The 19108-nt window shown below is 52.5% G+C and overlaps 2 protein-coding genes across 6 annotated transcripts; both read right to left on the bottom strand.

Moving 5' to 3' along the window:
* Positions 1-148: 148 nt before the first annotated feature.
* Positions 149-4080, bottom strand: MSTO1 (misato mitochondrial distribution and morphology regulator 1). Of its 2 annotated transcripts, none has more exons than XM_085082319.1 (14): positions 3954-4080; positions 3740-3863; positions 3615-3669; positions 3466-3541; positions 3319-3367; positions 2940-3054; positions 2717-2834; positions 2492-2626; positions 2237-2389; positions 1464-1595; positions 1191-1375; positions 880-978; positions 680-798; positions 149-461 (listed from the first exon to the last, which is right to left on the bottom strand). In XM_085082319.1, exons 1-14 carry the CDS (start codon positions 4026-4028, stop codon positions 223-225), a joined length of 1674 nt encoding a protein of 557 aa, XP_084938445.1. In that variant the 5' UTR covers positions 4029-4080; the 3' UTR covers positions 149-222. The 2 variants fall into 2 exon arrangements, with proteins under 2 accessions (XP_084938445.1, XP_084938446.1); XM_085082320.1 differs by having other exon boundaries at positions 880-975.
* A 57-nt stretch (positions 4081-4137) lies between these two features.
* Positions 4138-18345, bottom strand: DAP3 (death associated protein 3). Of its 4 annotated transcripts, none has more exons than XM_085082325.1 (14): positions 18254-18345; positions 17252-17328; positions 16396-16450; positions 12726-12833; positions 10176-10277; positions 9185-9293; positions 8698-8790; positions 7656-7786; positions 7401-7481; positions 6894-7052; positions 6426-6485; positions 5240-5329; positions 4406-4523; positions 4138-4254 (listed from the first exon to the last, which is right to left on the bottom strand). In XM_085082325.1, the coding sequence occupies exons 3-14, from the start codon at positions 16444-16446 to the stop codon at positions 4169-4171; spliced, it is 1188 nt and encodes a 395-aa protein (XP_084938451.1). In that variant the 5' UTR covers positions 16447-16450; positions 17252-17328; positions 18254-18345; the 3' UTR covers positions 4138-4168. The 4 variants fall into 4 exon arrangements, with proteins under 4 accessions (XP_084938451.1, XP_084938453.1, XP_084938454.1 ...); XM_085082327.1 differs by lacking the exon at positions 18254-18345 and adding an exon at positions 18050-18223; XM_085082328.1 differs by lacking the exon at positions 18254-18345 and adding an exon at positions 18060-18223.
* Between the last annotated feature and the right edge of the window lie 763 nt (positions 18346-19108).

Here is a 19108-nt window from a genome sequence, read left to right as displayed (position 1 = left end):
GCTGAAAAAAAAATCCAGCCAAAACATGTAAAATCAGCCCAAAAAAGCAGCTTTCCTCCTTCACAAGACAGCTATGAGTAGCTGGAGAACTTAGGTCAGACGTAAGAAGATTTTGGTGAAATGAGAAGAAAGCAGCAGCTGGGCCATCTCCAAAACCATTCCCTTTATTTTGGGAGTGGTTAAAACCACTCTCACTTCACTCCCCCCACGAATAAAGGTAGGTTAGTCTGAGTCTGCTTCATCCTCAGATCCATCTGCTCCACCCCCTGTTTCATAGCACTGGGACAGAGTCTTTAGCTCCTCCAGGGCCTCCTGGAAGTCATCCTGCTCCACTCCAGCCGTGAAGAAGCTGCTCCAGCGCCGCACATTCCGCGCCTGCAGGTCTCTGCACAGCCCTGAGAGCAGCGAGTGCAGCACAGGGGAGCTCTGCAGGGCTGCCAGCACGGGGATGCTCTCCACACCTGCAGGGTTAGGGACACAGCAGGGCTTAAATACCCAGCAAAATCTCACTCCCTGCCCTGTTCTACTTCACAAGCCTTACTTGAACTGAGCTGCTCCACACTCACAGCTCGTGTGCCCTCAAACACTCCAGAATGGACTGGTTTGTTATTTTTGTAATAATTTTTACCTCTGTTAGGCCCTGATCTCTCTGTGGCAGAGTTTAAGGGGCACTTGTTACCTGCTGAGGAATAACCCTGAGCTTTGTCCGGGAGGAAGCCTCGTCTGGTCAGGAGGGGAGCGAAGAACTGGGGGAAGGGAGGTCGGGTGTCACAGGGCTGCTGGAGCACGTGGGATGTGCTGCAAGGAAGAGGTGAATAAAGTCACCCAGAGCTCCCCAAAAGTTCCTGTTCTCAACCAGCACCCCCAGCCTGTACCCACCTGAAGGCTCCTGGGAACTGGGTGTGGAAGTACTGCTGCAGCACCTGCTCTGGGCTCTCACAGCTGTGCAGGGGGGAGCAGGGCTGGCCTGGGCAGCTGCTGCAAAGGAAATTCAGGGTTTTCCAGCCTGTAACCATCCCCGACTCAGCTGCTTTTTAGCTGTTTTGCTCTAAAATTAGTAGCACTCAGTCACTAGACTGCTCCTCCCTTCAGCTGCCTCTCAGAATGGAGGGATTGTGGATGCCTCCAGTGAGGAATCGTGGCTGGGGAGAGCTGGAGCTCCGGGAAGTGCAGTTCAAATGCTGATTTACCTGGCTGGCCTCTCTTTGCAAATTCCTCGTAGCACAACAGACTGAGCAAAACAGCAGCTGACCTTTTGCTCCCTCCACGAGGACAGAAGCTTCCAGGGCACGTCCTGCTGGTGGGCACTTAAAATATCGGGGAGCGAGGAGCCAGATAAGGCAGGGAAGGGAAGAGCTGCCCATGCAGCCACAACCTGGAGTCAGAGGAGTGACAGAGTTTGGAATGTGCTCCTGGCAGTGGGGATGTGCAGAACAGCTGGAACAGCTGGAAGGTGCCCTCACCTTCCTCCCAGAGAAAGTGAGGGAGTCAGCGAAGTGCATCATGGAGCCCTGGGAGGACCAGAGCCGGTATGGAGCCGTGAGGGTGTCGAGTGCTGCTGCCAAAATTGCACTGCTGTGGTAGTTGAGGGATGCCTGGGGAGGAGACAAATGCAGGAATTACAGGATGGGTCACAGTCACCCCTTCCTTAACCCTTAACTTAAATACACAACTTCCTTAACCCCTTCCTTAGCCTTTAACTTCACTACCCTTCCTCAAAAGAAATACACAAAATTTTTGCATTTAACTTAATCAGATTGTAAATTGTGCCTTTAAAAAAGGTGTTTAACAGTTATTTCAGGGTTGGGAGAAGCAGCCAGTGTGTAACAGTTATTCCAGCCCAGCTGTTTGCCAACAAAGGCTTTGGTGGCAGTTTCCTTATCTTTCTTTGGCTCCTTAGGGCTCCAGCAAGGCCAGAGTTACTGTATGCATGGAGAACAATGTGGCAAAGCCTTTTTTTTTTCAGTGCCAACACTGCAGGCAGCACCCTGCCAAAACACCCCACCAGAAAGCACAGCAACCAAGGAAAGGTGTTAATGTTTTCAAAAGTAGGAAGAAAACAATGGAAATTACAAGCTGGCAGTTTAGTCCCAGTGAAAAAGGAAGAGGTCTCTGCTGAGCAGAACAGCACCAGGAAAAAACATCAAACCACAGAGCTGCAGAAAACACTTTGAGAGGGGTAAAGCTGGAAGAGCTCAAAGCCAACCACAGTGGGTGACCCCACTCCAGGACTTACGTTGTATTTTATGTATGGAAATGTAACAGGAGGTTGTGGCTTGATTCCCAAACTCCCACTGAGTGACAGGGGGCAGAAGAGCGAGCTGTGATGGGAGAGGTGGGCAATGCCCAGGGCTGTGTTCATCAGTCTGTAAAAACTCTTCTGAGGGTCCTGGGGGGAAAAAATCCAACCACTGGAATGTTAAAGAGCAGACAAGAACCTGTCAGACCCAGGCTGAGCACCTGCTCTTGGCTGTCCCCATTGTTTACTCACTCCCTCATTGCTCAGGACTGGAGTCAGGCCCCAGGTCAGGATTCCCTTCCGTGAATACTCATCGTGGAGCAGCTCTGTCACCTTGGCACCAACTCCAGAGAATCCATTGTGGAGATCACAGAGGACTTGAAACCCCTGTGAGAAACAATGGCAGCATTTCAGATTCTACTTCATCTTGAGCAGAAAGTTTGTTGAAAGCAAAGGGAGCTTGGATAAGCTGTGCACCTGCAGGTAATCACACTCCTCAACATAGAAGTGCAACCGATCTTCCAACTCCTCCACGCAGGCAGGGTCCTGCAGGAGACTTTCACCTTGTCCAAAGGCTTCGAGACAGCCACAGTCCCTAAGGAAAAAAGGGGGAAAGAGTTTATTCTGTGCCCTTTTTATTATTCCTTGAAGGCAAAACTGAGCTCCCATTTTGGATTCTGGACCAAACCCCTGTCCATACCCATCGTGCAGGTACTGACGGATCACATAGACACTCTTGGGGTGCAAGTGCACGTTGAGGTAATCAGACCAGAGCCGCACGGAAGGAGGATCCTGGGACCCTGCAGGAGCTGCAGCTGCAGGGAGACAGATGGGAGAGCAAAGGTCCTTTCAGCTCTGAGCATCCCCATGATACAGAAAGCAGTTTTTTAATGCGTCCAGTTTTTTAGCCCATTTGCTGCTCTGCCCCATCTGTCTGTAAGCCAAGCAGCCTTATCCCATAGTTTTCCTTCCCGTTGTTCACTAACACGTTGTTCCACAGCAGAGGCCAGGGAATTCTGCCTTTCTGGAACTCTGATCCCAGCGAATGAACCGAACCCGCACCGGCCCCGCGCACAAACCTGGCCCCGCAGCACCGGGATTCCCCTTCCCGTCACCGGCAGCGTCTCCCTACGGGAACAATCCCGGCGTGGCGGTTACGGGGCGCTTCGCCTCGTCCCCGCTCGTGTCCCGGGCAGGGAGCGGTGCGCGACCCGCGGCTCACCCACCCTGCGGCTCCCGCCGTCCCGCGGCGCGCAGTCCCCGGCCGGGGCGCGGTCCCGGTAATCCGCTACGGCGCCGTCCCTGAGACACAAAGCGCGGGCAGCTGCGGCAGCCCCGTCCCCTCCCGTCCCCTCCCGTGCGGCCCCGCACTCACCAGCTCAGCGGCGGCTCCGTGCCCGCCCCGTCGGCTCCGAGCGAGCCCACGCCGCCTGGAAGAGAGCTCGGTCACGGTCTCGCCCGGTAGCGGCGAGGCCGCCCGACCCCCCCATCCCGCGGTACCTTTCAGCTCCAGCGCCACCAGACGCGGCGTTGGGGTCTCGGGGCCGCCCGGGCCCCGGCCGAACCGGAGCAGCGCGGCCGCGCGGAGCTCGGCGGGCTCGGCGGGGCTGCGCAGCGCGGCGGCCTGCGGGGAACGGCGGAGAACGGGGGGAAGCAAAGATCAGAGCGAGCCCCGGGCCCGGCCCGATCCCCTCCCACCCCGCAGCCCCCGCACCTGCAGCCCCCACCAGTGCGCGCCCACGCAGCCCGAGTAGTGCCCGAGCTGCAGCGTGACAGCCTCTCCCGGCATCGCCCCGCCGCAGGAACCGGGAGCGCGTCACCGCCGGACCCGCCCCGGACGGGCGGGGACCCGAGAGGGGCGGGAGCGCGAGCCAGACACGGCCACGGACTCGGACTCGGGACACCGAGGGGAGTGGAGTCTTTATTGCGCTATAGGGGTCCCGCCAGCCGGTCCAGCTGCCGCGGGTTGGAGCCGCTCAGGAACTGCAGCTCCGCCTTCCCATCCTCCGTGTGAGCTGCGAGGGAGAGAGAGACAGAGACTGAGCGATTGAAGGATTGAGGAGGGAGAGAACGGGAGCGGAGGGCGCGGTCTCTGGCACCGCAGGGCGGGCACAGCCCCGGGCACAGCCCCGGGCACAGCCCCGAGTGCCCCCAGCGGGCACTGACCTTTCTCGTGCTGCAGCCACTTGCGCTCCAGGTAGTAGCCATAGCAGCTCTCGAACTCCCTCGGGCTGTAGTTGGAGACCGGGATGGGCACAAAGGGGTCCAAGGCGTCAAACCCCTCCTGGGAAGGGAGGTTGGTCTGGGTCAGGAGCAGGGACATGGCCCAGCCACCTGGGAGCTCAAACAGAACTGACTTGGAATCATGGAATATGCGGAGTTGGAAAGGACCCACAAGGATCATCCAGCCCAGCTCCTGGAGCTCTGGCAGCCTTGGGTCCATGACCATTCCCTGGGGAGCCTGGGCACTGCCCAAGTAGCCTCTGGGAGAAGAACCTTTTCCTGCTATCCAACCTAAACCTCCCCTGGCACAGCTCCAAGCAATCCCATAGGTCTTGTCCTGGTCACACAGAGCAGAGACCAAGCTGCAGATCCCTGAGGCCTCCCCTCAGTCTCCTGTTCTCCAGCTGGACAGATCCAAGTGAGTCAGCTGCTCCTTCTTCTCCAGACCCTTCACCATCTTCATGTACCATCTTTGGATGCTCTTGAGCAGTTTTAGACCTTTCTTAGATTGTGATGCCCAAACTGCCCCCAGGACTTGAGGTGAGGCTGCCCCAGCCCAGAGCAGGGACAATCCCCTCCCGTGCCCATGTGCCTGACACACCCCAGGACACTGTTGGCTCCCCGAGCTGTAAGGGCACTGTTGACCCAAAGGTGTGTGTTTGGGGTCACACAGACCCCAAAGAGTGTCCCCTTGAACAGAACCAGGTCACCAACCAGGGTTTTTGTTCATTTCCCAATGTGAAGAGGAAAAAAACACCAAAAGAGGCTGTGACTCACCTTTCCCAGCAACTCCTGGGGAGTGTAGGCTGAGCTGGGTTTGAAGAGCGAGCCAGTCTGGCTGAGGGTGGTCACAATGGCACCTCCACTCTGGAAGGGAACCAGAAATAAAAACCCTGCTAGCTGCAAACCCAGCACTGCTTTAGGATCAGCCCCTGAAGCATCTTCTTCTTGGAGGATGGAGCTGCTGAGCAAAGCCAGAGGAGGCTATGGAGATTCCATGATGGAGTTCCTCTGCTCTAGAGCCAGGCTGGGAGAGCTGGGGGTGCTCACCTGGAGAAGGGAAGGCTCCAGGGCGACCTCAGAGCCCCTGCCAGTGCCTAAAGGGGCTCCAGGAGAGCTGCAGAGGGACTTGGGACCAGGGATGGAGGGACAGAACAAGGAGGAACAGCTTCACAGTAACAGGATGGGATGGTAACAGTTAGATGGGATATTGGTAAGAAATTCTTCCCTGTGAGGGTGGGGAGACCCTGGAACAGGGTGCCCAGAGAAGCTGTGGCTGCCCCTGGATCCCTGGAAGTGTCCAAGGCCAGGCTGGATGGAGGCAACCTGGGATAGTGGAAATGTCCCGGCCCATGGCAGGGGGTGGGACTGGATAGGCTTTAAGGTCTCATTCTGGGATTCTGTGATTCTTCCAAAATTCTACAAGATGAACTTCCTGTAATGCTCCTGACCACACTAATCCTGGCTGCTCCAAATCCAAGTGAGCACAGGGAATACACAGCTTATGTTCCCAGAGCTGGCATTGAAACTTCTCCTACCTATAATGTGTTTTCTAGCAAAAAAAGTGAAATAGTTTAAAAAGGACTTTTCCATATACCTTTAAAGCCTACTTGCTCTAGCTCTGAGCATCCAGGGGATTGAAAAAGTAGCAGGAAGAGTTGATCTCCTACAGCAAAATGTTCAGAACCTAGAAGTTCTCCTTAGTTCAAAAAAATTATAACCCAAAATGTCCCAAGGGCCATCAAATACCTCCAGCTGATGGTCCTACACTGGAGCTTGGCACAGGAATTAGGAAATGCTGTTCCAGATTTGACCTGTTCTCATTCTCTTCAGGTGTTGTCAGAGCCACTGATGAGACACTGTACCTGTGCTCTCCTTCAAGGCTGTTGGACTCACAGCTTTAGGCTTGTGGCAGCTTTGATTGCTGGGGATGACACAGGCAAAGGCAGAGCCAGGAACTCACCCAGTCGTTCATCACCATCTTGCGTAGGTTGTGCACCAGTGTCAGCTCCTCTGGAGAAACCTGGTGGAGATTGGCTGCATCACTTCTCTATTGCCAGCAGCTTCTCTCTGAGACACGAATTCCCCTCCCCTCCTTCCAATTAGACTGGCAGGATCATTTGTATCCTTCAGGCACGTTTTTCCTTAGCTTCTCTTTAGCCCTGCAGCATCGAGTCTGAGTCATGCTGCACTGAGCAACACCCAGGCCCTGCCTCTCCAACACCACCCACCTGCACGTCTGTCTCAGGCAGAGACAGAAATTCAGTAAAAAAATGCAGTAAAAACTGTCTAAAGCACAACGTGAACCTTGCAGGCCCCTCCAAAGCCAAATGAACATTTTCAGGGATTAGAACTAAACCGAACACGGTGCCCTCCCTGCTCCCCCCTGCAGCAGCAATCAAGGCTGTCCCCAGGGCAGGGCTCTCCTCACAGGGCTCTTGTCCTCCCTCCTCAGCGTGGTTCGTCCCCAGAGCGCGTTGATGCCATCCACAGCCACCAGGAGCCGGAAGGAGCCGCGGTGACTCTGCTGCTTGATCTCCCTCAGCACCACCCCAACGGCATCACTGGCGATCCTGACTCGAGCCAGACCCTGTGGGGAGCACAAGGCACACAGCTCAGCCTGCATGTCTCCTTAGTGGATGATGCTGGTGAGTTTTGGGCTGCCCCTCCTAAGGAGAAGATAAACCAGCAACTTGGTTGCTCCTTTCCAAAGAGCAGTTTGAGCATCAAAACATGGGAATTTCAAATTCTGACTTTGGCTTCTACCCAAGTTCTCTGTACAAGTTATTACAATCCTCCACAACATCTTTTGTTGATAGGGAGACACCTTCTATTTCCCAGGACTCACATCTGTAGGGTCTTTAGGAGCAATTTGTTCCACAAACGCAATCCTCTGGCCCAAGGTGATACTACACCAGCAGCAGTGCTTATTCCTTACCTGCTCTACCACTTCTCCCAAAGGTCTGCCCTCCTCTGTGGCTTCTCGTTTGCCCCACATGTATTTTTTTTGTGTTTTTATCTGAGGGAAGAAAATCTATGATTAGATTGAGGATGGAAGGGGCAAAGCAAGGCTGGATGGCAGAATCTGGGAGAAGTATCCATCACCAACAGCAATCCCCAGAGAGGGGATTTAAAGTGCCTTTCCTACAGCACCTGAAGTCCAGCACAGGGCAGTGGGTTTGGATCCACAAACCTCTTGCAGGAAACGTTCATTGGAGGTTTTGAAGTTCTTGAGCCAGACAGAGGCCTGCAAAGGCTGATCCAGACGGTCTTTGTTGTAGGAAGACTGCAAAAGCTCCTTGCAGTTCTTCACCCAGAGATGAGCTGTGAGCAAAATAAAACAGTTGTTTTGATTTTTAAAATTTTTTTTGTCAAAATAATGGTATGAGGTTGGGGAGTGGGGGTGTTTGTGTTGCTTGTCCTTATTCTGCAACTCTGGTAAGGAAAGTCACAGAATCATGGAGTGGTTTGGGTTGGGAGGGACCTTAAAGATCACTCAGTTCCACTTCTCTGCCAAGGGCAGGGACACCTTCCACTATCCCAGGTTGCTCCAAGCCCTGTCCAGCCTGACCTTAGACACTTCCAGGGATCCAGGGGCAGCCACAGCTTCTCTGGGCACCCTGTGCCAGGGCCTCAGCACCCTCCCAGGGAACAATTCCTTTCCATTATCTCACCTAACCTTGCCCTCTGGCAATGGGAAGCCATTCCCTGTGTCCTGTCACTCCAGACCCTTGTAAAGAATCTCACTCCATGTTTCTTGTGGCCTCATTAGGTACTGGAAGGCCACAGTTAGGTCACCCTGAAGCTTCTCCTTCCCAGGCTGAACATTCCTGATTCTCCCAGCCTTTCCTCACAGCAGAGTTGCTCCCCTGATCCCTCTCATCATCTTGGTGCCTCCTCTGGCCTGACTTCAACAGCTCCATGCTGTGCTGGGACCCCAGAGCTGGAGGCAGCTCCATGCTGACTGAAGAACTCTCCCTTGGGATCAGAGGAAGACACACAAATCCACACAGAACCTCCTTGTATGCCCATTAACTGGGGAAAACCAGACTGACCCAAAGCATGTGTGAGCAGGTGAAAGTAACTAATTCTGCTCTCCTTTATTTGGTGTATTTGTGCTTTATAAGTGTTCCCCACTATGGAAAAACAAGCACAGGTTGCTGTGGGCTATCCTACAGCTCCTGGAGCAGCATCTGGTGGTGTTTGGTGTGGGAACAGAGCCCTGGTTCTCTCACCATCTGGGATGTGTAGCACCAGCCAGCCCTGCCTCGAGCAGTAGTGAACCACATGGCACAAGGTCATGGTCTTCCCTGTTCCTCTCTCACCATCTCCAACAAGGACTGTCAAGGAAAGTCTCTGAAAATCCACCTCAGTTTGTACTTGACTGATTCCTTCAGAAAAGGCATAAGGGGAGTGCAGAGGCTGCCAAAGCAAGGATGGCATTTCATCCAGCAAACCCAGAGAGCTCCTTCTCCCTATCCCCCACCCCCTGAGCAAAGCTGAGCCCTATGCCCTGTGTGCTGACCCTGTCTGTGGGTCTGTAGTGCCAGAGTTGGAATAAATGTATCCAAGCTCCAAGTTTCCTGACGTGCTCGCAGTCCCTGCACTGACCACAGACCACTGGCAGCACCACCTCCAGCTCAGGCTCAGAACAACTCCTTCCCCTGCACAAATTGCTGTATTTCCCTTGCATGCTCCCCTCAAGTGAGTGCCAAAGGATACAAATCACATATCTGACAGCAGGGTGGGCGAAGTTGGAGGCCTTGAGGTAAGCCAGGAGCTCCAGCGCTGGCTTCCGCACCATCACACGGGCCTCGTTGAAGGTCTGGATCTGCAGGAAGGGACAGATGTGACCAAGCTGCCAGGTGCTGGCCCAGCCCAGCTGCTCCCAGCCTGGCTCCATCCCTGCCTGGAGGCTCCCAGCACCCCCAGCTCTGCCCTCTCTGCTCAGCAGCACCAACAGGCTTGGTCAAGCACTGCTTCCCCGTGGTGAAAGGACCTTCTTGTCCTTCCTGTGCATAGAAAGGGTTTTCTGGATCAGCTGTTCCCCCCTGTTCCCACAGACTGGGGGGTGGGGGACTGGCCTGTCCATGAATCCCAAGTCAGTGACCTGGATAGGCACAGGTAAGGATTTGTCCCTGACTCAGGAAGGCAGCTGCTCGAGGAGCAGAGCCCAGCACAGCTCCATCTGCCACACCACTCAAACCAAGAGAGATTTTTTTGTTGCTGATATAAACTTATTTCATAAGACAGCCTGTTTCACACAGAAATATAACCATGCAAAATGTTTCTGTAATTCATATGTGCTTGGCTGTTAGAGATGAAAAAGAATGGAATGAAGGTTGCCTGAGGTAGAACCCTCAAACTCTTCTGTTGCTTGACTCATCTCTTTTATATGTTGAAAACAGCAGTAAAGACCAGGAATAACTGCATTCTTGCAGCAGGTCACTATCTTACTCCAGCAGGAAAGGATCAGAGTCATCAATGGATCTGGTTCTTCCCACACAGAGCCATGGAATGGTTTGGGTTGCAAGAGACCTTGAAGATGATCTCGTTCCACCCTCTGCCATGGGCAGGGACACCTTCCACCACCCCAGGTAGCTCCAAGCCCTGTCCAAGCTGGCCTTGGACACTTCCAGGGACCCAGGGGCAGCCACAGCTGCTCTGGGCACCCTGAGTGCATTCCCTCCAAACCTGCTCCAGGCTGGAATACCTGCTGCTGGAAGCGGTAGGGCAGCCCATGAGGGAACACAGCCTTCACCTCCTCCAGGGGGATGTGGTACAGACGACCCTCGTGGTGCTCCGTGTGCTTGGCCTGCAAGGGAAAACAGGAATGAAACACTGGTGATGCCTCTTTCCTGGACACAGGTGGCCTGGGAGGGTGGGACAGGGAGGAATGCTCAATCCCAGGCAATACCCACTTACTGGGAGGCAGGAGAAGCATAAAGCAGGAATTGTGGGTTAGGACATTGTTTTGGAAGGGGCTAAAGAAAGGAGATCCCAGCTGGCATTGAGCAAGGAAGGGATTCCCCAAGCTCATGTATGAACCAAGATGTTTTGGGGGCACCAGTGGCCCTGTGCTCCATGAATTTCCCTCACCTTTCACCAGTCCCCTCATCCTTCTGGTCCCCCCAAACCTTACCAGAGGTGTGACACCTCCAGTTACCTGCTGGAGTCACATTCACTTTCTCTTCTGACAAAATGAAGTTTTCTGTTTTGTGCTGCTGCCTCCCAGGAGTAATTTCCATGGTGCCATTTTGTTACTGGTGTTGGAGGCTTAAAATCTCACAATCTCATTTTTGGGGGCAATAATTTCCAGTCCCTTGTGGTAACCTCAGTGATCAGGGTTATTCTTCCACTGGACTTGAATCTTGCTGCATTTATTTCTAGTTTTTACCTGCAGCTCTGACCATACACTGCAAGAAGACATTACTGGGATCTGAGAATTTAATGCCTGCTTTTCCCCTTCATTATTCTCTTTTCCTGCCATGCAATACCTGCAAAGCTTATTTATTTCCTCTTGCTCGAGTCATCAGTTTTTGTGTCTTTTCTAATTAGGACAGTAAATAGGGACACTACTCTGCAGCCCTTCCTGCATGACTTTCAGCAGTTTTGTTCAAGTTCTGAAGCTTAGATCATGTCCTGCTCTATGCCTTCTGCACTTTTCCACGGATTTAAAGTAAAAATAGCCTCCTCTTTATTCTTGTGCATGCCAGTTTTTTATATATAACAACAACAAATGTAACAGTTCCCTTCTTTTCTTTATTTTGTGTGCAAGCAGCTGGACCTGCAGGTGTGAATTCTGTCTGTTTGGCCAGGAATATTTGGCTTTTCCCAGTTCTTGATGGACTCTTGATGGTTCTCCCAGGACAGATCTGTGTGTCCTGGACTCTGTGGTTTACCTTGGCACAGCTGCAGGATTCAAGGGACTCCCAGTTTGCCAAACAATTTCTAGGAAGAAACCATTTGGTAACTCCAGCAAAGGGCTGAGCTGCTGGAGCTGCTAAACTGGGTTTACTGGTCAGGAAATCTTTGCAACAGGGAGGAAAATGTCAAATCCAGGCTGTTCAATGGGTTACCAATGAACATACATTCAGGCTGTTACCCTGCTGTAAGAGGTGCCACCTGAGGAGAACTATGAAGTGAGACTTCAGTCTTTTCCCAACTTATTTCCAACTCTGGATTCCCTGGAGTTCTCCTATCTCCTGCTGGACACAGAGCAACAGCTCCTGTGGTTTTCCATGGGCTCAAACAGGAGAGCAGGACTCCAGAGCTCATTTTCATTCTCAGCTTCATCCCTGATTTGCTGCATAACTTTGGGCAAATTCCTTCACTCTCCTACATCTCTAAAGTGGGTCAGTGTCTTTATTTTCAGGTCTAGTCACTTTGAGCTTTGCTAATGGAAAGGTACATAAAGTCTGATGAAAAAAATTTGTGTTCAGTGGCTTGCTTAGTCCCATTTGAATGGGATTTTCTGGAGCAGGAGCCAGGGTGCACCAGTGTTTGCTGTGGGAATGACCCAGCAAGCCCAGGGAGGGCTGAGCCGGCCAAAGCTGTGCCAAAGCTCAGGCACAACAAGTCAGAATGCCAGAGCCAGTTGCCTGGCAACCAAAAGGCAGGCACAGGACAGTGGGGACAATCGTGGCCATCTGGCCTGTGCTGTGCAATCCATGGAGACACAGGGTCACGTGCAGCCATCATCTCCCTGCTGCTGTTTCCATAGAGACCCCAGAGGAATCCGCACAGAGAGACTCCAATTACACAGGCAGCAGAAAAGCACCTCAAAGGCTTATTCCATTCATTTATTCCCCTTCATTTTGTGCTTGAGACAGGGAGTGTGAGGCTGGAATTGTGATGCTGCAGAGCTGTGCTGTGCTGAGGTCATCTGGGGTGTGGTTTTTATCCCCTTCACAGCCAAGTCAGGGAGGTTTTTACAGGGAAGAAGAACCCTGGAGTTGAAATTAATGGTGTCTGATGACAAGCTAAGCCACATCCCAGCTTCTGCCATGCACACGCTCATCTGTGCAGCTCTAGAGATAAAATCAATACCTTTTCCCAAGAGCTCTCAGGCAGAGCAGCCCCCATCCTGAGCAGGTGCACTGCACAGCCATGGCTCATTCCCTTGGGGCTGGATCCCTGTTTTAGGGCTGTGTACACCTTCCCTAGAACAGCACAGCCCCAGGCAGCACTCCTGGCTCCAGCATGGCCCCTGGTGGCACCCAGGACTGGCTGTGTGGCAGGGACAGGGGTGGCAGTCACTCACCGGGTCGCTCTCGTTGGTGTGGAAAACTGCTCGGGGCTTTTCTGCCAGGACATCCTGGGTGGACACAGAGCTCAGGCAGCCCCTGGCTGCTGTGTGGAGGGCACACAGCTGAGGGGAGAACAAGGCAAGGAGACAACAAAACTCTCAGCAGCCAAGGATTGCTGGTGAAAAACAACCCAGTGGGTCTGTTCTGTGCCCTCGTGGCTTGCACTCTGTGACCCTGCCGTGGCACGTGCAGCCCAGAGCTGAACTCTGATTGCAAGTAGAATGAAAATTCATCATTAGCATGGAAATTCATCATGAAAACCCACATGCTGTAGAACCAGATTTCACATTTAGATACCTGCACTGAAACCATTCCCACTGGAGCCAGTTCCACCTGAAGCCACTGCAGTGAGCCAAGCCCTGCACCTGACTTTGATCCCACAAAATTCCTTAAGATCCCACATCCAGCCATTAAGGCCTCACTGCTGGGAAGCACCCACCACGTTTCTGCCTACAGGGAGGAGTGGCAGTTAGCACCCTGAAAATTCAGGCTGTCGAGTAATCCATAATCACCTCAATTACCCAGGGATTAGAGCAGCTCTGCCCACTATTTGATATTTATAATTACACTCCCTGCACTGATTTCCCTGACTGTGTCCCTGCATCCAGACTCTGGCATTAGGATACAGACGTGGCTGAGAAACCAAAACAGCCAGCTAAGCTGATTAATTCATTTTTCCCCAGACAGACTGCTGAAGCCTGCCTGCAAAGCCCAGCCAAAACAGGCAAGAAAGTGAGCAGTGGCAGGACAAGCATTTTATTATGTTGTGGTGAAAGAAAACACAAACATTTGTCAATGATTTAAAAAGTGCATCCTCCAGACAGGCTCTGGGAGAAGCTGAGAGCCCCTCACAGCACTGACAGGGCCAGTTGCAGCTGAACAGAGCCAGCAGTTTCCTATTTTGTCTATCTGGGTGAGAGCAGCAGAATGCAAAGCTCAGAGCCAGGGACAGCTGTCTCAGCTCTCCGTGGCATGACACAGCTCTGCTGCCACCCCAGTGCTCCTCAGGGGGCCACTGCAAAGCCACAAGGGCTCGGGAGAAAGTGGGATTACCCACATTCCATGCTCAACACACACCAGATGCCTGAATCAGCATTTGGGCACTTGCCCTCCCATTAGGGAAGGAATTAAACCAGTTTGGACCCTCTGAAACAAGCAACTGCAGAGTAAATAGGGAGATCACCAAACACATTTTGTTCCCACACTGTCCTTTTCCTCCTCAAATCCAAATGATCCTTTAGGATGGCTTATTGGGCTCTGTTTAGTTTAAAATCCATGGAAGTGACAATTTACAGCCTAGAGCAAAGCAGAAAGATGACAATTTAATACATGAATAACTGCAGAAGGCAACTCTTGTCACCTGATCACCCAGAAAATGTCAATCCTAAGTCACTCCTGGCCTGGAATCAAAGTCCCTCTCATTTCCCTTGAACATCCTTGAGGTTGCCCAGAGAAACTGTGGCTGCCCCTGGAGTCCTGGAAGTGTTCCAGGCCAGGTTGGATGGGGTTTGGAGCAAGTTGGGATAGTAGGTGTCCCTATGGACAGCAGGGGATGAGACTGGATGTTGTGCGAGGTCACTCCCAACCCAGCCCATTCCATGATTCTGTGATCCCACATTCCCTTGTCCTCCAGTCCCAGCTGAGTGTGTGGGGACTGTGAGCTTTGCTCAGCTGGCAGGGAAGCTCCCTGGATATCCTCTTCCAGAGGTACCTCACAAGTCTTTGTCCCTGACCAGTGCAGTGGTGAAGGAAAATGAGGCAAGAATGAAATCCTTGCTCTGTGTTCAGATTTCAGGTGTGTCCAGATACAGCCTTCAGCTGAATGATGCTTCATCAAACCAATAATAGAAATCTCATGTTTTACAAAGCCCAAACTCAGCTCAGCAGGACCTGGAATCTCTATGGGACACAAGCCAGCTCCTCCTGAGTTCTCTGAAGGGACTGGAACTCAGGATGCAAGTGTGAGGAGGACTCTCTCTTGAAGTCCACTCCTCTGGTCTTGCAGCCAAGAGCATTAAATTTCTATTTTTTCCATCAACGCAGCACATCCTGTCTGTAAATTACTCCACCTGTCCCCTGGAATGACACTGTTTCCCAATGTCACTTGGACCCTTAGCACAAAGGTCTCTCCCAAAACGTTTATGTAACCTTTCCCAAAACCTTTATGTGCTCAGTACTTTCCCTTCATGGGCATGGAAGCTTCCAAGCACAGGGAGACAGGGTCTCCTTCCTCTCTCAAGTGCTACAAAACCAACACAAGCCCTGAGTTCCAGAGATACAGACTTGCATTTCACCAATAACTGTGTTTCAATTGACAAAATCAAGTCCGGAGAGTACCCACGTTTTGAACTGCCTACAAATGCCTCAGGACATACCTGATAATGCAGTTTACATCCCGAGTTTAGAGCAGCAAGGTGCCCCTGGTCCCTCCTCCTGAACAAAAGCTCAGCACTGATCCCTCGGCTCTGCAATGCCAGAAACATCCCCACACCTCCCTGGCTCCCTGCAGCTCTGCACAGCCAACCCCAACGCACCCCAGGCTCTCCCATCCTCACATCCCCTCCCAAGGGGAGCAGGGAGTGGATTTGGGGCTAAGTTTCCATCTGCCAAAGGACAGGAGTGGCCTCGCTGGGATCCCTGAAATGGCAGCGAACCATCACGTGGTGCCCGGCGCTGGCTGGGGAATGCAGAGCCGTGAGGTGGAGCTCTTCCCGCATGTTCCACAGCTCGCTGCTCCCGCAGCCTGCCTGCGAAGGGAAGCACTGCACAGCCAGAAAAAGCAGCTGCACACTCACCCTCTGCCACATCGCTGTGTTCTGAGGGAAAGCCTGAAAAAGGCAGCAGCAAACAACACGACTGGAGCTCTTTTCCATCAGGAAGCCATTCCAGACCTGCAGTGTGAACTCCTTCTGCTGTTTAGGGTTTAAGGAAGCTCTCCTGACCGTGCAGGGCTGCTGAGCTGTGGCAGAGCTGCTGTTACTACACCTACCTAAAGCACTGAGCCACTTTTTGGCTCAAAAAATGAAATAAAAGGTTCTTCTCCCAAAGGGTGCTGGCACTGCCCAGGCTCCCCAGGGAATGGGCACAGCCTGAGGCTGCCAGAGCTGCAGGAGTTTGGACAGCACTGCCAGGGATGCTCAGGGTGGGGTTGTTGGGGTGTCTGTGCAGGGCCAGGGGTTGGATCAGTGATCCCTGTGGGTCCCTTGCAGCTCAGGATATTCCATGATTCTATGATTTTTTGGCGAAATGCTTTGCCCAAGGTTGGTGGGTTCTTCCCGTGGGCACTCCAGCCATGCAGAGCAATGGAACAATCCCTGTTTCCTGAGAAACACGTGCATGGGAGATGCAGGATCTCAGATCCTGCCCAGGCCATGCCAACAAATACCTGGTTTAAGCCAACCATCCAGGCCTGCACGGGCTCCCTTTCCCCAGACACCTCAGGAAAACATAGAAATGCTGGACCAGCTTTTTCCTTAGCCCAAGTGGGATTTTACATCCCCACCTTAGAGGAGCCACCAAGGTTTTAGCTGAAAAATGTAAGAAAAATCTCACTTTTTACAGTTGTCAATTGTCATTCCAGGCCATGGGAAAGCTGAAATATTGGAAATAGAATCAGGCTCTTACAGGACTCACCTTCAGAGAATGGCAGATGAGTCCTTTTAGGCTTCTCAGCATTTTTCTGCAGGGACAGAAGTGGATATTTTAGGGGGTTTTGTTATGCTTAATTATCTTATGCTAAGAGAAATTTGTTTGTGTTGAAAGACCTTCATGTCAAGGCACACAAATAATTTGGACCAAGTGTCAAGATGCTCTGCAGCAGTACAGACTGGTGATCAGCATCATTTGCCTAAGAAAAACTATTAGTAAAATAATAAAATAAAAAACATGCCAATAAAAGAAACAAACTACAAATAGTTTAAAATAAAAACTATTCCACTAAAATTAAAAAAAGAGAAAAAACTAATAAAAATATTCTATTAATTATGTGGCCTTTTTTCAGAGAGACATTTACACAAAAAAAAAAAAATGAACCCACCTTATTTTGTTAATCAATCAAAATTTCATTCTCCTAGTGAGGAGAACCATCTTTTGTTGGGGAGGGGTTTGACTGGGGAAAAAATTTGACTGCAGCTGTTAAGAGATGTAAGAGCTGCAGCAGCAATTACTGTGAAGGAACTGGAATAATGCAGAGACTGAAGGTGCTTTTATGTTTCCAGTTTCATCCTAATCATTTATCAGTATCTACTGTTCAGCCATCCATGATTGCAGGAGAAGAAAAAACCCAAACCAAAATACTTGAGCAGTTGTGATGCACAAATAAAGGCAAAAAGTGAAGTAAAGAGGTTAAATCTGCCATCTCTGCAGGCATCCAAGGCATTTTTCATAGAACTTCCCAAGCAAAAATACTGACAGAGCCTAACAAAGATGCTTTGAGAATTCTTGGGCACAATAAGTTGCATTCAAAGGGAGTATTAATTACCTTAATTCCTCAGGAGGAACTGCTGCCTCGGTGGAATTGGTGGTTACCTGCAGCTGAGCAAGCCAAAGCTGATTCACCTGCAGAGAACAGCATTTCCACCTGTTACTGCAGGGAATGGGAAAACAACCCCACAGGGGAGGATGTGAACGATGTAAAGATGCTTTCTTTTCATTTGTTCATCTAAAATAAATATGGGAAAAACAACCCCCGCTTCTGCTATTTCAGGAATGAGTGAAGATCTCATCCTGCAGAGGAATTTTTGGTTATTTTACACGCCTTGCTGGCATGTGTAGCACAGCAAGGAGAAACCCTGCTCCACGTGGGAACTTATCCCATTGGTTTCACATCAGTTATAGCAAAGAAAGCAGGGATGGAAAAGCTTTTTTCTCAGACACAACCAGTGACATTAAGGAGTCATAAAAAATTGAATTCTGTTAGTTTTTCTAAACTTCCTGTTAATTAAAAAAAAAAACCAAAACTTCCTGTTGATTTATTTAAAATTCCTACTGACTTCTTTTCAAATTTGCTGTCTGTTTTGGGCACCCCGAGCGTTCTGACAGAACCCCTGAACGAGCACCGCTGCTGTGGGGTGCTGTAGGGTTCTGTCCCTGAGAGAGGAGATGGAAACCTCAGCCTCCCCCCTGAGGGCACCGGGTCAGTTCAGCACAACCACGGAGCTCCCGGGGCGCACACGCGTGCATTTCTGTACTTCATACCCCAAAACGACTCAGACAACCCCAAAACGTGCGTTCGGAGTCATCCACCAGCGAGCAGAACGCCTCGGCTCTGCGGACTAACCAAAACCAACCCGCGGCCGCTGCGCACCGAGCGCGGCCCGCTGTCCCGGTGCCTCCCACGTGCTGCCCGCGGGCTCCCTTCCCCTGCCCCGGGCACACGCGGGGCCGGAGCAGCGGGGCCGGGACCCCGGGGGAAGCGGTAGGGCGCGGCCGTGCCGCCGAGGGGTCGCGGTGTGGCCGAGGGGCAGCGCTAGCCCACACTCACCGGGCCCGCCCGGGCCGGTCCCGCCCCGCCGCCGCGCCGCCGCAGCCCCGCGCTGCCGAACCGCTACGGGAGGCGCTGAGGGACACGGGGGGGCGTGGCCAGATGGGGCGTGGTAGTGTGGGCGTGGCCGGGGGCGTGGCTCGCTTGCCCCGCCGGTGTTTCGGGGCGAGCGGCGCTGAGCTGTTCGATCGGTTTCGCTCCGTTCGGCTCCTCCGTGCCGCGCTTGGCCTGGGCAGCGCGCCAGCTGCTCGAGATTTGTCACGAGGTTTTCAGAAATCGATGAATTAAATTAGAATCACAGGATGGGGCAGGTCGGGGGGACCAGAGTGGGACACCTGCTCCCAGCTCCCTGCTCAGGCAGGGCCATCCCAGAGCACAGCGCTGTGTCCAGGTGGCTCTGGGATGTCCCCAGTGAGGACACTCCAGCCCCTCTCTGCTCTCTGCTCAGGGCTCAGGCACTGCCCAGGGAAGAAGCTGTGCCTCCTGTGCAGGGAACTGGCTGGGCTCAGTCGCTGCCGTTCCTCTGGTGCCATTGCTGCCCCCGGAGCAGAGCCTGGCCTGCTCTGAGCTCCCTGCAGCCAGGGACAGCCAGGCCTGAGGGCTGCTCTCAGCTGGGGCTCTCTGGAGGCTCAACAGCCCCGGATTGCTCAGCCTTTCCTCAGCAGGGATCTCTGCAGGCCCTTCAGCATCTTTGTCACCCTCCAGGAGCATCAAGCTCCTCCTGTGCTGAGGATCCCAGAGGTGGACAGAGCACTCCAGCTGTGCCTCCCAGGCTGGGCAGAGGGGCAGGATCACTGCCTGACCTGCTGGCAGTGCTCTTCCTGATGTCCCCCAGTATTTTGTTGGCCTTCTTGG

This window comes from Lichenostomus cassidix, chromosome 25 (genome assembly GCF_008360975.1).
Source record: "Lichenostomus cassidix isolate B80296 chromosome 25, HeHo_3.0, whole genome shotgun sequence".
NCBI classification, from domain to species: Eukaryota; Metazoa; Chordata; class Aves; order Passeriformes; family Meliphagidae; genus Lichenostomus; species Lichenostomus cassidix.
This window is presented reverse-complemented; position numbering and strand designations above follow the sequence as displayed.

Excerpts from the sequence above, each read along its gene's own strand:
- DAP3 (XM_085082325.1), bottom strand. The coding sequence starts at position 16,446 with ATGCTGAGAAGCCTAAAAGGACTCATCTGCCATTCTCTGAAGGTGAGT. Across the intron at positions 12,834-16,395 it reads ATTCTCTGAAGGTGAGTCCT|CTGTGTGCCCTCCACACAGC; the intron begins GTAAGAGCCTGA and ends TTCTCCCCTCAG. Across the intron at positions 9,294-10,175 it reads CCTACCGCTTCCAGCAGCAG|ATCCAGACCTTCAACGAGGC; the intron begins GTATTCCAGCCT and ends CCCTTCCTGCAG.
- MSTO1 (XM_085082319.1), bottom strand. The coding sequence starts at position 4,028 with ATGCCGGGAGAGGCTGTCACGCTGCAGCTCGGGCACTACTCGGGCTGC. Across the intron at positions 979-1,190 it reads TGCAAAGAGAGGCCAGCCAG|CAGCTGCCCAGGCCAGCCCT; the intron begins GTAAATCAGCAT and ends TTTCCTTTGCAG. Across the intron at positions 799-879 it reads CAGTTCCCAGGAGCCTTCAG|CACATCCCACGTGCTCCAGC; the intron begins GTGGGTACAGGC and ends TCTTCCTTGCAG.